We start from the raw sequence: 15,875 nt of genomic DNA, 5'->3' as shown, positions 1-15,875 counted from the left end.
TTAAGGCAGCGATAGCCCCATTATAAGGTCGTCAAGGTGATATTAGGCAGCACCTTTTGCGCAGCATTTTCATCAACCCATAGCTGCCATCCCTTGGTGAAGGGTAAGCTCCAAAGGGTATGCATTTCGGTGAGGTGCATGAGGTCACCGCCACCTGGGCCGGGACCTCGAGGCCCATGTGGCTAGACCCTGACGCGGGACAGGCACGGGCCCTCGGCGGAACCGCCAATTCCTCGGAAAGTCTCCAGATTATGTGTTCAGAGTTCATCGCGAGTTCATCTCCCTTCTCCACATAACAAGCTGCTCAAGTCGGAATTTAGATTCCGCACGTTGCCATCATGCCAGAGGCACAAGCAGCCGCCGCGCCGCCCGAGGAGGGCAAGAGTGTCAGTCGCAAACAAGACCCCTCTGCTCCGAGATGATAGCTAACGGCATCATGATAGCTCGTCAAGTCCATTGTACAAAGCGTGGGTCTGTTCCTGCTTATCCAGGGTGGCATGAAGTACTTCATGCCCCAGACTGCCAAACCCGCCCCCACCGTCAACGATCCCGCGCAAACTGGCTCCGTCGCCGCCGTCAAACCAGCTGGCAATGTCGTGATTCCCGCATGGGAACAGCGTCCACAGTCCCTCGATCCTGGTGCTCAATACAGCCATATCCCATATGCTGTCGCGCCCATGTGGCCTTCCGGCACTGAGATGGACATCGCCATGTACATCTCCTCGTCCGTCGCCATGCCCCCGCTCAAATCGATGCCTAAGGACTCGCTGTTGATCGAGGAGAAAAACTTCAAGTTTGGAGACTACAAGGAGAACAGAGAAATCCATACCGAGTTCAAGGTTCCAAGGGAAGTGCAGCATAATGCTACTCTGCTTGCTCACTTCTACGTTGCGCAGAGTGGCAGCGTGCTCGACCCCACGCAGCCTGGCTACGACCACAGCAAGGCCTACCACTTCATCCGTCCATTGTCCCAATACCAGCCCAAAAAGAAGATCGCGAAGACGAGGAACTTGCTGAGCGATATGCCAGAAAGAGCCGAGGTAGAAAGCGAAGAGGAGAAGAACGCGCCAAAGATTGTATCCTCCTACTACCATCCCAACTTCACCGTCTCCCTGATTCCCGACGCGGGCACTTTGCAGTATGCCGCCATGCATCCCGGTCCCAGGCGGTTCATCACACTCGAGGCTACCGGTGCACGAGATGCAAGTGGTCAGAACACCTGGTACTATCCCATCGTGTTCACCAACACCTTCTGGCAGCTCAAGAAGCATATGATTGAGCTGAACGACACCGTTACAACCCTCCCGCTCAACGTGAAGCTCAACAACCTCGCGCACTGGAAGTACAACATCTTCGCTGCAGTCGACGAGAACCTCAACGCCAACGCCAGGGCCGCGGCTGCAGGTCAATCTACGCCCGGAGGTGGCGATGGCTCTGAGATGGAGATGTTCAAGGAAATCCTTATCGACAGCAATTCATACCTCCTCGCCATTACCGCGGTCGTCTCCATCTTCCACATGATCTTCGAGATGCTCGCTTTCAAGAACGATGTCCAGCATTGGCGCAAGAAGAAGGACAATATTGGAACTTCAGTCCGCACCATCGTCGCAAACGTTTTCATGCAAGCCATCATCTTCCTCTACCTCATCGACAACAACGAGAACACATCCTACATGATTCTATTCGGCCAGGGCATGGGCATGGCAATCGAAGCATGGAAGATCACCAAGTCGGTCAACGTGCGCATCCGCCAAACAATGCCCGGCTCTCTGCTCCCCTACACCATCGCATTCGAAGACAAGCACGTCCTGTCCGACACGGAAAAGAAGACCGAAGAATACGACGCCGTCGCATTCAGGTACCTCTACATGGTCGCCGTGCCCCTCCTCATCGCCTACGCCATCTACTCTCTCATGTACGAGACCCACAAGTCATGGTACTCCTTCATCATCACCACGCTCGTCGGTTCCGTCTACGCCTACGGCTTCCTCATGATGGTCCCTGCCCTCTACATCAACTACCGTCTCCAGTCCGTCGCCCACATGCCCGGCCGCGCCATGACATACAAGTTCCTCAACACCTTCATCGACGACCTGTTCGCTTTCACCATCAAGATGCCCACTCTGCATCGTCTGGCCACCCTCCGCGACGACGTAATTTTCTTCGTTTACCTGTTCCAGACGTGGAAGTACAAGGTTGATTACAACCGTGTCAATGAGTTTGGACAGGGTGGCGATGATGAGGAGGTCGAGGAGAAGGATGCTAATAAGCCGTTGGCTGCTCATCCGGGTGGTGATAAGAGCTTGAAGGTGCCTGATCAGGAGAAGTTGGAGAAGGTGCAGAAGGAGAAGGCGGAGGCTCAGGCGACGGGGAGTCAGAAGAAGAGTGGTGCCACTAAGAGGAAGTAGGGTCCTTCCCTGAAAGTAAGGCTGTAGGTCTCTTGTACGGATTTGGTCGCTTAGTGATGTTGTATAATTAGGTTCAATTTATTCAGAAAGGATGGTTTTGTGAGTACAGCGTTGATGCGATACATAGGTTGAAGACAGGACTCGGTTTCTTGGATCCAACCCATGTATCGCATCAACGCTGTAGCCACAAAATCATCCCGTAGAGATATTATTGTATTACCCCAGATAATAGAAACTTCGCCCTGTTATCCACTGTGCGCCTTTGTTGCTTCATCACCTACAGCGATCTGGCCGGAGTGCAGCTATCGTCGAAGCACCTGCCTCGACGTCTTCCTTGCTCATCAGGTTCGGTGGTTCTTTAAATGGAAAGTGGGCAATTTGTAAAACCGTATTTTTCATTACAAGGCCAGATCAGGTAGTGCAGCTGAGTTGTACTAAAGATATGCCGCCGAAGCGTAATTGAGAATCACCGTAATCGTACATCTGACTAACCAGACTAGAAAACCTTTGAAGCCCGTCTTTGCCTGGCGTATGCCAGTGCTAGATCAAGTGACTCGCATTCGCAGCCACAACGCCTTGCAATGCTTTTGACTAGATAAAGCAAACTGTCCACCATTGTTGTGCCTTACCACCCTTCCAGGAAAGACTATAACGTATATGTAAAAGATGAAATCCGGAAAGACCAGCATTGGAAACCTGCCATGTCGAGACTAGTCGATCAAGAACTGTTGTGTACAGGAAAGTAATTTAGATCAAGGGGTCGGCGCATCCGCTGTGGGAGAAGCAAGTTACCCCTGTGGGAGTCATGAGAAACCTGGAAGCTGGAATCCAAAGCCAGGGACTGCAGGCGGGACGGCAACACCTTGTTCAGGTCGGGGCGAGATGTGACGTGGGTCGTTGACGGGACGATGATCTTGCTTGCGGAACTTGGCCGGGCCGTTGTTGTCAAAACCACCCCGCCCGCCGTTACCAGCGAACTCGTTGCGTCCGAAGTCTGCACGCTCATTGAAGTCGTTTCGCTGGTTGTTGAAGTTACCACGTCCGCCATGGTCTCCACGTGCATTGAAGTCACCTCGGTTGCCGAAGCCTCCACGACCTCCGCGAGGTACGTCAGTTGGTACACGCCGACTGATAGCTAGGTTCTGTTAGTCGTGTCGCGAACAAGTGATCAATGTACACACCCTTTGAGGAAACTCCTGCACCTATCTCGATATCCGGCTCCTCGATCACCATACCTCCCTCTAGCGGACGACCTCCGGTTCCACCATGCTCAGCCGTCAAAGCCCACTTGCGATCAGCATCTGTAAGACGAGAGATGGGAACTACACTAATGCCAGTGGTGTAATCACTGCAGTCACGGGGCCCAAAGCCAACACCCCATCGGGTCTAGTACTGTTAGTAAAAGAAAGTAGGCATCAGGAACGACTATCTTACCTGGCGCGCTTTGGACTGTGCAGCGGGATCCTGGAGGGTGTCCATACCTTGCTTGGCGGCAACGGCATCCGGACGGGTCAACATCTTGACGAAAGCGTGTCGCTTATCCTGGTTGACAATACATGTTTGGACTCTACCAAAACGAGCGAATATGCTTCGGATCTCACCTTCAGTTCCGCCAGCACCACCTACGAATAATGTACGGCTGAGGACTCTGATGTGATCGCGCGGCAAAGTTTCATCCCACTCGATATACTTCGACTGGCCATACGCTGCCCTAGGCGGGCTGGGCTGTCGTCGCGGCGGAGAACGCTGGCGATACTCATTACGATCATTACGACCACCCCTCTGTTTACCACGACCACGACCGCGCTCACCTCGCTCAAAGCGTTGTGCATTGCCCTCGGGACCTGCATTGGGGTCGTACACACCATATGTCGGGCTTTCCCGCCGATTTGGGTTTGGTGGAGATCTAGGCACAGGTGATCGTCGACGTTGATAGTCAGGCGATCTGCTACGGTCGCGCATTCTACTGTCGTTCAGGTCATATCTGTCTCCCTGGTTACCGTTCTGAGCAGCAGGCTGAACCTGTGGCGGTGTCTGCGCAACAGCCGGGAGCTGCATTGGTGGCATAGGCATTCCGCCATTCTGGGCCATAGCCAACGTATTCAGTGCCTGTATCGCTTGGTCGGGTTGGATGGAGCCAGCGCTCATAGCCTTTAGAATCTGAGTCACGATCTCATTCGTACCAGCGGGGGGAACAGGCATGTTAGGCTGCCCCATTGCTCCAGCAGGTGGGGGAGGCACGAACCCAGGGGGTGGTGGCGGTACCATGTTCTGTTGAAAAGGAAACGCAGAAGCTGCTGCAGGTGGGGGGTTAGTTTGCCCATTCTGCTGGCCGACGCCAGCGAGCGCAGCGAAAAGAGCACCCGGGTCTTGTGGAGGTTGTGGCAGAGCTACAGGTGGTGTTGGCTGTTGGTTAGTGTGCCCGTTGAATACTGGTACTGTGCCGTTACTCTTAGGTGGCTCTGAAGGTGCTGATGCATCTACGTTGACTACGGGTTAGCTAGATAACGCCTGAAAGACGAGTCTTGACCTACTGTTTTGGCCCCCATTCAGCTGCTGCTTGAAGCCGGCGAGCATGTCCTGTGGAAAGGTCTGACCGCGCTCCCAAATGTCTAGAAGTTTCGAGATCTTCTCTTTTTGTGTCTCTGGTGCTGACTGGATCAAATTGTGCATCATGGCTGGAAGCACGTCTCGCATCATCTGCACGCCCGAAGCATAGGTTCCTTGCGCCGCGTTCTTTGACACAGCCTGGCCAGCCTGCTTAGCCCTCTCAACCCATTGGCGGGCGACTGCATCTACGACGTATAGTACTCCGAGCTTGTGTGTGGCGACGCTGTTCTGGAGCTGCTGGGCGATCTTTTGGACGATTACGGAGTGAGACTATAAGTGAAGACAGATACTTAGTACGAGGTCCCATGTGCACGGAAGATGTGTAGGAGATCCTGGCGACTGGCATACCTGAATGTTGTCGACGCATAGCTGCGTGATAGCCTTGATCTTGGTGGGCGTGACGCCCGGCGGCTTGAGGGCCTGTAATGACTGCAATTGCGTGCCTAGTTCTTCCATGGCTGCCATGATTAGGTTCAACGGACCAGGTCAAACTTGATGCGAAAGGAAAAGAAGTGTCGGTAACAGCGCGCTATGGGTGGAGCGCGAGGTGAGAGAAGCGAGATGGCAAACGCGCAAGCACTTTACTCGAGCTCGCCAGAGACAGCCGAAGCGGGCAGATCTAAGTAGTACGGTGACTGTAGAAGAAAGGTGCAGTTGAGCGAGCTGCGCGCGAGATGCAATGCGCAGTGTGGGGATTGCGCTGACGTGTGTGGTGAGGTGTGTAGGGAGCGAGCTGTGGTGCGATTCAATCTAGGATGCGACGGCGCGCTGAGATTGGAATGCGCGAGGCGTCTTCTTCACTACGAAGTGCGAGAGTCGCAGCGAGCCAGAGTTCAAAGAAGCAGTGGAATAGGTCGCCAGAGTTGGGGCTGGTCTACGTCAAGGGCGCAGCGGCAGGTGAGTAAGACCTGTGTGATGAGTCCAGACAGAGAGAGGGATGGCTGGGTGCGTGCTTGGTGCCGAGTTTGAGAAAACAGCGCTAGCGGCCGACACGTGACGACATGATGGAGACGATCCACCCCAGCCCGGACTGGCAAGGCCTGGCAAGCTTGCCCAGGTGCTGGCCGGACGCTTGCAGCATCTGGAGCCCTGCATTTGTTGACCCAGCGATCGCTCGACTTTTCTGTACATGTGGCCTTTGAGCTGCGTGGCCCACAGCAGAGACTGTGCCTTGCATACGAGCACCGCCGTTTTGACGTATTCTCTACCCGCTCCATCCAGCAAGCACCAAGACTGTGCCGAGGCGATTGCATGTCCTGTTACATGTCCCAAGCTTAGCACTCCATACTATGGCCTGTATGCTCGGAAACCGGCAGTAGCGGCTGCGTACCTGTCTGCGACGAAGTGAAATTGAACATGAACATGAACATGCCGGCATCACGAATTGTTCTTTTCGCCAAATACAAGCCTCGCGTGAGACTACGCTTCACTCGACTCCATTGGCCCTCCACAGCACCGGAACTGAGGGACTTCCGAACGTTGCCCGCGCGGGTAGCATTCCTTTCGCTGCAAGGTTGCGCGACCATGACGACCGTGCGAGCTCCACCGATATTTTCTCGCATCGTCCCGATCGAAGCCTTTTAACTCCCCCCCATCCGCCCGCCCTCTTGTCCTTCCTCACACATCACTACCATGGCTTCTGCTCTACGACTGTCGAGCGCTTTCCGCGCCGCCGCCCCTCTGCGGACCACAGCCTTCAATGGCCTCCGCTGCTACTCCACCGGCAAGACTCAGGTATGCCACTTTTCTCTCGAGAGGCTAAGGCACGCGCTAACCAGGCCAATTGCAGTCGCTGAAGGAGACATTCGCCAACAAGCTGCCCGGCGAGATCGAGAAGATCAAGAAGCTCCGCAAGTACGTGCTGCCGGCCCCGCGCCCACCCCAGTGCACCGCTGACATCATATCCCAGGGAGCACGGCAACACTGTTGTCGGCGAGGTCACTCTCGACCAGGTCTACGGTGGTGCCCGTGGCATCAAGTCGCTCGTCTGGGAGGGATCCGTCCTCGACTCTGAGGAGGGTATCCGTTTCCGCGGCAAGACCATCCCCGAATGCCAGGAGCTCCTCCCCAAGGCCCCCGGCGGCCAGGAGCCTCTCCCCGAAGGTCTCTTCTGGCTCCTCCTTACCGGCGAGGTCCCCTCCGAGCAGCAGGTCCGCGACCTCTCCGCTGAGTGGGCTGCCCGCTCCGACGTCCCCAAGTTCGTCGAGGAGCTCATCGACCGCTGCCCCAGCGACCTCCACCCCATGGCCCAGTTCTCTCTCGCCGTTACTGCTCTCGAGCACGAGTCCAACTTCGCCAAGGCCTACGCCAAGGGCATGCACAAGTCGCAGTACTGGGAGCACACCTTTGAGGACGCCATGGACCTCATTGCGAAGCTCCCCACTCTCGCCGCCAAGATCTACCGCAACATCTACAAGGACGGCAAGGTTGCTCCCATCCAGAAGGACAAGGACTACTCCTTCAACTTGGCCAACCAGCTCGGTTTCTCCGAGAACAAGGACTTCGTTGAGCTGATGCGCCTGTACCTCACCATCCACACCGACCACGAGGGTGGAAACGTCAGCGCCCACACCACCCACTTGGTTGGTTCCGCTCTCAGCTCTCCCTACCTGTCCCTGGCTGCTGGTCTGAACGGTCTTGCTGGTCCTCTCCACGGACTGGCCAACCAGGAAGTCCTTGTCTGGCTCCAGAAGATGAAGAAGGCTATCGGCAACGACCTCAGCGACCAGGCCATCAAGGACTACCTGTGGTCCACCCTCAAGGCTGGCCAAGTCGTTCCCGGTTACGGCCACGCCGTCCTCCGCAAGACCGACCCCCGCTACGTCTCCCAGCGCGAGTTCGCCCAGAAGCACCTTCCCGACGACCCAATGTTCAAGCTCGTCAGCCAGGTCTACAAGATTGCCCCCGGTGTTCTCACCGAGCACGGCAAGACCAAGAACCCCTACCCCAACGTCGACGCCCACTCCGGTGTCCTCCTCCAGTACTACGGCCTCACTGAGCAGAACTACTACACCGTCCTCTTCGGTGTATCCCGTGCGCTCGGTGTCCTTCCCCAGCTCATCATTGACCGTGCCGTCGGTGCCCCCATCGAGAGGCCCAAGTCTTTCAGCACTGAGGCTTACGCCAAGTTGGTTGGTGCTAAGTTGTAAGCGCGTTACTGCAACGTGCTCTACGGCCAGGAGAATGTGGAGGAATTTGTTTAACATTCAGAGATACCTTGTCCTGTGTAGAATTGCAATGTAAGGATAGGGAATGGGAGCGTTACGGCGCTACATCACTACATTTTAGTGAACGAATTGCTGTATTCTCACGTCTTGATGATCAGAAATCTACGCTCCATGAAGTTCATACTATGTGTCTGTTGCGATGAAACCGTCGTGAGTGCCTTCGGGCCATTTTCAGGTGTAGGAGATGCGCCCAATCGCATCGGCGCAAAAAGCAACGAACGGTGAGATAAGTAACCGGGATATTCGGAGCGTGGGTAGCTTTCGTTGAGCGATGGGGAACCGATGCGGATCGTTGAGCTCTCCAGTGCGACCCGACGCCAATCCGACCCAACAATTCGCTGCTCGGATGGTGTACTACATAGTTGTACATGGAATCGCAAAAGCAAACATGAGCATACTTGTACTGGAGAAAGTGACTTTCGGAGAGTACTTGAAGGCAAAAGCAATGCTAGACCCCTCGCCCGGTACATGGCCGCGGATGGGAAGCAGCTGCGGGACATGGCCCTTCCGCCAAGTGGCCGATAGCCTCAGGGACAACCCCAATTATAGCGCGCCCGGACGGCGGTCAACCAGCAACACAGACCACCTCGCAAGCTTATACCGTTTTTCTATGCATCCCTTTCCTCGCTTTACTCACACACTTGATACTACTCACATTTGCGACGGAGCACCCTTTTGCCTTGGTCAGGCCGCATATCTTCGACAAGAGAATCCCAGAGAATGAGCTCCACACCTGCGACGGGCGTCCCCAGCATGGCGAGGAACGGCCCGCCATCGCTCGAGAAGAAGCCGGTCAAGTTTAGCAATCTGTTGCGTGAGTCTGCGTGCTGATGGTGAGCGGGAATGTGTGCTGACTGTAGGCGCAGTTGGTGCTGGTCTCAACATGTTTGAGTAAGTAAACATCCCACTTCTACACCAAGATAGCAATTGAAGCTGACTGAAGATGACAGAGTGACAACTCTGGGACAGGTATGCAAATTCTGACATCAAACTTCGCCGGAAGCAACTAACGACCGATGATAGCCGTTGGAGGTCGTCAAGACTACCATGGCTGCCAACAGGTCTGAAGGCTTCTCGGGAGCCATTGGTCGCATCTGGGCGCGTGGAGGTGTCCTCGGATGTCAGTATGCATTCTCCAGCTTCCAGACAACCCCACTAACAGATGTACAGTCTACCAGGGTCTCATTCCATGGGCCTGGATTGAAGCCTCCACCAAAGGAGCCGTCCTTCTCTTCGTCGCTTCCGAAGCCGAATACTACGCCAAGTCATTCGGCGCCCCCGACTTCCTCGCCGGTATCTCTGGTGGTATGACGGGTGGTCTCGCTCAAGCGTATGCCACCATGGGTTTCTGCACTTGCATGAAGACGGTCGAGATTACAAAGCACAAGGTCGCAGCCACCGGTGCGAAGCCTCCGGGTACGCTCGAGACATTCATGGGCATTTGGCGCACGGAGGGTCTCCGCGGTATCAACCGTGGTGTCAACGCCGTCGCGGTGCGCCAGGTCACCAACTGGGGATCCCGCTTCGGTCTGTCTCGTGTTGCGGAAACCGGTATTCGCAAGGTTATGGACAAGCAGCACGGCGAGAAGCTCAGCGTGATTGAGAAGATCACCGCTTCAGCTCTCGGTGGTGGTTTGAGCGCGTGGAACCAGCCTATTGAGGTTATCCGCGTGGAGCTTCAGTCCAAGACTGTTGACCCCAACCGCCCCAAGAACCTGAACGTTGCATCTGCGTTCAAGTACATCTACTCGAACAACGGTATCAAGGGTCTTTACCGTGGCGTTACTCCTAGAATCGGTCTTGGCGTTTGGCAGACGGTCTGCATGGTTGCTCTGGGCGATGTGTAAGTCTTGACGATGCCGCTCTTCAAATCTCCGCTAACGAATCTCTAGTGCCAAGGAGGCTGTTGAGAAGCTCACTGGCGACAAGGTCACCGCAAAGCATTAGACGGCGTTCGGATACTGGATCTAACGGGGTTGATGTTCTATCAATGATCTATGCAAGTGGTCCGGCATCGGCCGTGGTCTTGGGACGAGAAAGCATGACGAGAGACATATATGACTATGACGTTCATAGCGCTATAAGATTATAATACTGAACAGGCTGAAATTCTCGTGACATTGAGGCTTATTTTCAACCGCTGGTCCCATGTGAGAAATTGTGTATACTGTGAAATGTTCTCTGTGGCCGTTCCTTCCCATTGTACTTGGGCAGTGGTGAATGCTATAGCATGTGGTACAATTCCGACCATGCCCAGGTGCCTACCTAGGTAGGATGGCGCTAGCTCACGTCACAACCAACCAACCATCACAAGCTCTCTCCCGTCCACCATCCGACACAAACTTCGCATTCTGAATACCGCCTTTGGAGCAAGAATGCGGTATCTACCATGTCCTCACATACCGCCTGTATACCAACGGGTAATCATCGCGGAGAAAAACGGGTGAGTTACTTGCATCCTTAAACACGGCCTACTGGGTTGCTGGGAGCAAGACGAGAGCTTGAAGTGGCCTCAAAGCGCAACAAACAGTCACACACTTCATATTCAGAATCTGCGGACTCATCGATAATCGAATCTCCAACATTGCCGCTGACCCAGGATAGTTCGCCGATGGTGTCGCGCCTCCAGATTTGCGAGATTGGCGTTGCGACTTGACGGGCCTTTCGCATCAACATAACCTCTATTTTCTTGCCTCTGTCGATGAGCTTCATGTCTATCAACCAAGCTTTCCTGACCAGGGTTTATCTGACAAGCCTGAGCTTGTGTTGCACCCGCCAAGATCTGGTACTCGTGGGTATGGAATTGACCCGTCAAACCCTCACTCTATCTGTCGCATTTTGGTCGATTATGTCGGCAACGAAGAGATGCTTATGCTGGCCTGCGACGATGGTGACGTTGTTGTATATCGAACTCGAGAGATTCACCGAGCGTTGGAACGGCGCACCAATGTGCAGGAGCCTGCCGACGAGGACGGTGTCCATGTGTTTCTCCACTGCAATGTCGGTAGAAGTGCTTGGGGCTTGGCTGTACAGCGCAAGGCTCGCATGATCGCGATTAGTGCGGTAATGACAGCCTTTATCCCTTACACGCTCTGCTCCTCTGACCTCAACAGAACACTCATCAGATAACGATAGTCGCATTCGCGCTCGCTTCCGAGAGCGAATTGGAAGTCCCAGACCACGGTATCAACCCTGGTTTCCCACACAGCAGAAGAGAGGACAGTATCTTTACCCTTCAAGCGACAAACAATGTTCCCGCAGTATCATTCTACGGTGACTCCGGTCGCTGGCTTTTGAGCAGCTGCATTGATGGCAAGACATCGATGTGGGACTTGTACACCAAGCAGGAGGTGGCTACATTCCAGTTAGGTTGGTGCGCAAGCGCAAGCGATCTCTCGAAGCCGCCTCGTTACATATCTCACAGGTTCCTGTGCGACTGTCCGGGCGCGCAAAATGTTCTTCACGGAGCCTGGGGTACTATAGCGCTGGACACGCGATCCGCATACGAGTTACCGTTGGACGAAGACATGACTGCAAGTTCAAAATGTAGCTCGAGCGACTTCCTAGATATCTCCGACCAGAAGAAACGTTTCAAAGTTTCCGAAACCACCTCTCATCAATATCATCTCGACACAGACGACGAAGAGGACAGTACAGATGACGAAGAAATCGAAGTAGTCAGCGAAGCGAACGAGACAGACAACGATGGAGAAGATGATATTGAATCGAATCACCAGCTTCTCGGGATGACCTTTGAGGAGTTGGCTCAATCTGTAAGTGGAGTCTCTACTGTACCCTTTACGACATGATTTACAACCAATCGTCTGTCAGCTGCATTCAATTGGGACGTAGCCAAGGGGTACAGCCACGCCAACTTAGGAAAAAAACTGAACATCCTGGAGTCTACGTTGACGTTGGGCCACCTACTTTGCAAGGTTTTGGTTTGACGTAGTCTGCAGGCCTGTTCAGCTTTTTCTTTGTATCGTGTGCAGCATTACGAGGAACGATCTTCTCTTCGTTCCTATTTAAAGTTAAAGACACGTTAGGTGACTAACACACAGCGCAGTTTGGTATAAGTGAGACGCTGTTGTCTACCATTCGACCCGGAACATCGCGCAGCCTTAACAGAGCGCCGTATCGCCTGATTGATGACTTGAGGCCCATCGCAGAACCAATGGGTGGCCCATTCTTAATCTTCACCAAAGAAGACATCTTCCTCATCCAAGGTCTTTCCGCAACATCACTCAATGTACCTCCGAATCCCATCGTCGCGATAAGACGACCGCTACGTCCAGGCCGATGGATGGACTCCCTCATGTCTTGTGACCGACACTGCTTCTTCTCCCAGATACCCGAGCTGGGCATCTTCATAGTCGGTTCTCCGGCGGGTCGTGCCGGCGTCTTCAGTCTGTACTATACTAGAGACCAGAACACTGGAGAGCCACGGTATGGCTTCAAACTTGAATATCTTCTACCGTTTCGGTCAGGTAATGAGACGGAGATAACGGGAGGGCCGATCGCACGGCTGCTTGGTGTGGCTGTAGCGCCTGTACAAGGTAAGGCAATGATGAGTACTCTCGTGTGTATCACTCACAGGTATGCAGGCATGTTTGACACTTCAGAAAATATCGAAGTACCGGATCAACGGAGCTTGCTCTCGCTCCAGCCTCGCAGATGGCGTTTGATGATGTACTACATGGATCATACTGTATTGAGCTTTGAGTTGTCAAAGCGGAGGATGGGCGAGTCGCCAAGCTTGGGTGATATGGTCGTTTAGCACCTCAATCTAGGGAAATCTAGACAGGTCTGCAGCCTACATCAACATGAAACCATGCAAAGTAGGTGACCTAACGTCAATGTAGGCTCCAGGCATGTTCGGACTTTTGCTTGTTTGTGGTGCTGGTATCGATTGTTTAAGCGCATGCTACATACTTCTCCCGCTGGGTATCATCCAATGCCCTCGTGGAAGAGCCTAGTCAAAATTACAACATCTCGCTGAACTGAAGCACCCATTTCAAGATATCCAAAGTCATCAACACGCCGGCCGACTGATTTAGGAATTCTAGGCATACGCCCGCTACTCTCCCAGCCTCAAATACACTTCCAGCACCCTTCTCTTCGCCCTCACCTCCAACCTCTCCGTAGCCAAACCCTCGCTCTCCTCATCGTCATCCGTCTCATCAGCTTCGGTCTGCTCTATCATGCTCCTCAATCTCTCCGCCGTTATTCCATCAGCTGGTACACCTTTCTTGAGCAACTTCTTCACGTTCTCCTTGATGCGCGCATCATTCATACATAGATACAACGTCTCAAGACGCGCAAAGGGACGCAGGTATGGTCCAATAAGCGCGTAAGAGTCCAGACCCGAGTACGAGATGACGAGGCGTTGGATATGGGATAGACTAGTCGACGGCAGGATAGAAGACAATGTTTGCAGACAAATTGTCTCGGTGGTGTTGCACGCAGCTGTGAATCTCACACTCAACCAGATAATATCTCTGTCGAAATTGAAGTAAAACTTCTTCTCATTTTCTTCTCCACCAATCCTGCGGCCATGGAAAGAAAACAATGCAGTGAAGTTCTCCGATGTGAAATGAACGAGTTCTCCACCTTCATGTGCGATACTGAAGTTTCTGGCTTCTTGGTTGGTAGAGAAGAGTGGTGGGAGTGGGGGGATGTAGCGGAGGCGCGGGATGTGGTCGATGGTGTTGTAGGTGTGGAGTTCGAGGAAACGGGTTCGCGGGGCGGGAGCGGCGTAGGACCAGATTAGTGCGCGGATAGCGGGAGGGAGGCCGGTGAATGTTGGGGTAGTGGGAGAATTTTGGGTTGTAGTTTTGTTAGGTTTGGGGTTGATGTGGAGGTCTACAGTGTCGGTGTCGTTATACTGATCAGACTGGGTATTTGGAGGCGGTACTGGTGGACTTTTGATGTCGACGCCGCTGTCTTGTGGAGCGTCTTCGCTATCAATGGACATGGCGCACGAGCTTAGGCTGCCAAAGCTTTGACCGGGAGAGTCGGTTGTCATGATAATATCTTCGAATGGCTCTTTCTTCTTCTTAATATTCATCATAGTCCCGAAGGACCTCTTCAGCGATTCGAGCGCCATCCTTCGCGGTTAAGATTGCAAGGTCGGGTAGGTGTTGTGCTTGTGTGTTGGAGTGGTATCAGAACCGGAAGGCTGTAGGCAGCTAACGGCAGAGCTGTTTGCGTCGGGATCGCGAAGCCAAGTGAGCGTTTGTTCGAGTTGGCGAGGTAGCAAACGCATCGGTGACAACATGTGACTCCAGGACTTAGGCCGCTATCACAGGCGAGTATTGCTGGTTTCGTACCCTTCTTCACATTCACCTACGGTGCTGAGTATACTGTAAAAGTTAGCCCGAGTGTATCCGAGTCGATGTCGGTTCCTTGACTTACTCGAAAGCTGCTATCAGATCATCGCCATCGTACCTACTGACGGTTCTCGGCTGTTTCCAAGGCATTTCATTCGACTTTTTGGCGGCTAGATACTTGTTTGGTGGAGCCATTGGTGTAACGAACAGTTTCACTCCCTCGTAAAGCGACCCATGCACTTTGGCAATGAACTCGTCGAGCGCGTCTTGTGTTAGAAACGATACCCACCATATCCTTTTTCTGTCTCTTGCCAAGTTTACATCAATTGCATCGAGGGCCACAGCAAATAACCCATGATGGTGAGCGCAGAAATCCGCTAAACCGTTTGGTGTTTGCAAAGGCAGTTTACTTCCATCCCACGCGGTAATACGCGCATTTCGTTTCCCACTATATTCATCATACTTCTTGTGTGGGAGACGTGATAAGCGGCCAATGCTTGGTTTGGGTATGTCATGCAAAACCCTTCCAGAAAAGAGTGCGGAAAGAACAGCCAGAAATTTGACGGCATCGGCAGCGGCCCCATGTTTCTGATGCCTGGAGCGCCATCCAATTATTTTCAGAGCTTTCATGACTCGATCTAGACTGGGCTGACGATATTGAATGAGTAATTTGTCGGGTTCGGCGGTCATGCTCTTGTAGTAATCGCTGACAAGCTCTTGTACATCGCACCAAGAAGTGAACAATGCTGCGATGGCCGGAAACTCATCGCTGATCCATTTGAATTCCCTCGTCATGCCAAAACCAACCAGTATAAGTTCGCCTTGGATGGAGGACAAGAGCTTGTACAGTCTTGCGCCAGCAGTCTCCTTGGTCTCGTCGGTCATGGTTCCAACAGCAGGTCCGTATCGCCGTTCTTGAATGCGAATGGTAAATGCCTCGATCTCGTTCTGATTGTAGAAGTGATACATAGACGAGAAGAAGCGAAGTGGCTTCGAACTCGGTCGTAGTACCGCGACTCCAAGCTCACTCGCCTCTGAACCACGCTGGTGGACCCCTTCTATATCGAATGCTACCACCGTGGCTTTAGCAAGGCGGTCTTGGATGCTAGCAAGGCCTCGAAGTTCCGAGTTGAGCAGTGGCTGCACATCGCGGTTCTTGACGAAGCCATAAATACCCTGTCTGTTGGGCTTCATCTTGTATTGTAGACACGGGTTGTTTTCGGGCAGAGGTAATTATCGAGATTAAAGTCCAAATCCAAAAGATGGATGAGTAATGGTTGGAAACGGCTGTGTGCAGCATA

General features: G+C 53.4%; 6 protein-coding genes across 6 annotated transcripts; 4 read left to right on the top strand and 2 right to left on the bottom strand.

Annotated features, from left to right (window-relative positions):
• Nucleotides 1-338: 338 nt before the first annotated feature.
• J4E93_003918 (uncharacterized protein) lies at nucleotides 339-2,408 on the top strand (the record flags this gene model as incomplete). Its single annotated transcript, XM_049341848.1, has 2 exons — nucleotides 339-386; nucleotides 444-2,408. 2 exons carry the CDS (start codon nucleotides 339-341, stop codon nucleotides 2,406-2,408), a joined length of 2,013 nt encoding a protein of 670 aa, XP_049201353.1.
• Nucleotides 2,409-3,211: 803 nt separating this feature from the next.
• J4E93_003917 (uncharacterized protein) lies at nucleotides 3,212-5,474 on the bottom strand (the record flags this gene model as incomplete). The annotated part of the gene is made up of 5 exons (XM_049341847.1): nucleotides 3,212-3,543; nucleotides 3,590-3,794; nucleotides 3,843-4,888; nucleotides 4,943-5,288; nucleotides 5,367-5,474. The coding sequence occupies 5 exons, from the start codon at nucleotides 5,472-5,474 to the stop codon at nucleotides 3,212-3,214; spliced, it is 2,037 nt and encodes a 678-aa protein (XP_049201352.1).
• Nucleotides 5,475-6,650: 1,176 nt separating this feature from the next.
• J4E93_003916 (uncharacterized protein) lies at nucleotides 6,651-8,167 on the top strand (the record flags this gene model as incomplete). Its single annotated transcript, XM_049341846.1, has 3 exons — nucleotides 6,651-6,752; nucleotides 6,808-6,872; nucleotides 6,928-8,167. The coding sequence occupies 3 exons, from the start codon at nucleotides 6,651-6,653 to the stop codon at nucleotides 8,165-8,167; spliced, it is 1,407 nt and encodes a 468-aa protein (XP_049201351.1).
• An 831-nt stretch (nucleotides 8,168-8,998) lies between these two features.
• On the top strand, nucleotides 8,999-10,192 carry YHM2 (Mitochondrial DNA replication protein yhm2; the record flags this gene model as incomplete). The annotated part of the gene is made up of 6 exons (XM_049341845.1): nucleotides 8,999-9,059; nucleotides 9,112-9,136; nucleotides 9,196-9,214; nucleotides 9,269-9,365; nucleotides 9,416-10,088; nucleotides 10,138-10,192. 6 exons carry the CDS (start codon nucleotides 8,999-9,001, stop codon nucleotides 10,190-10,192), a joined length of 930 nt encoding a protein of 309 aa, XP_049201350.1.
• A 1,098-nt stretch (nucleotides 10,193-11,290) lies between these two features.
• Nucleotides 11,291-12,054, top strand: J4E93_003914 (uncharacterized protein; the record flags this gene model as incomplete). Its single annotated transcript, XM_049341844.1, has 2 exons — nucleotides 11,291-11,308; nucleotides 11,359-12,054. 2 exons carry the CDS (start codon nucleotides 11,291-11,293, stop codon nucleotides 12,052-12,054), a joined length of 714 nt encoding a protein of 237 aa, XP_049201349.1.
• Nucleotides 12,055-13,322: 1,268 nt separating this feature from the next.
• On the bottom strand, nucleotides 13,323-14,351 carry J4E93_003913 (uncharacterized protein; the record flags this gene model as incomplete). Its single annotated transcript, XM_049341843.1, has 1 exon — nucleotides 13,323-14,351. The coding sequence occupies one exon, from the start codon at nucleotides 14,349-14,351 to the stop codon at nucleotides 13,323-13,325; it is 1,029 nt and encodes a 342-aa protein (XP_049201348.1).
• Between the last annotated feature and the right edge of the window lie 1,524 nt (nucleotides 14,352-15,875).

Source organism: Alternaria ventricosa (genome assembly GCF_023758065.1).
Source record: "Alternaria ventricosa strain BMP 2768 chromosome Unknown scaffold_5, whole genome shotgun sequence".
In the NCBI taxonomy this organism is placed as follows: domain Eukaryota; kingdom Fungi; phylum Ascomycota; class Dothideomycetes; order Pleosporales; family Pleosporaceae; genus Alternaria; species Alternaria ventricosa.
Note: the sequence above shows the minus strand (reverse complement) of the source record. Positions and strands in the feature narration are given on the sequence as shown.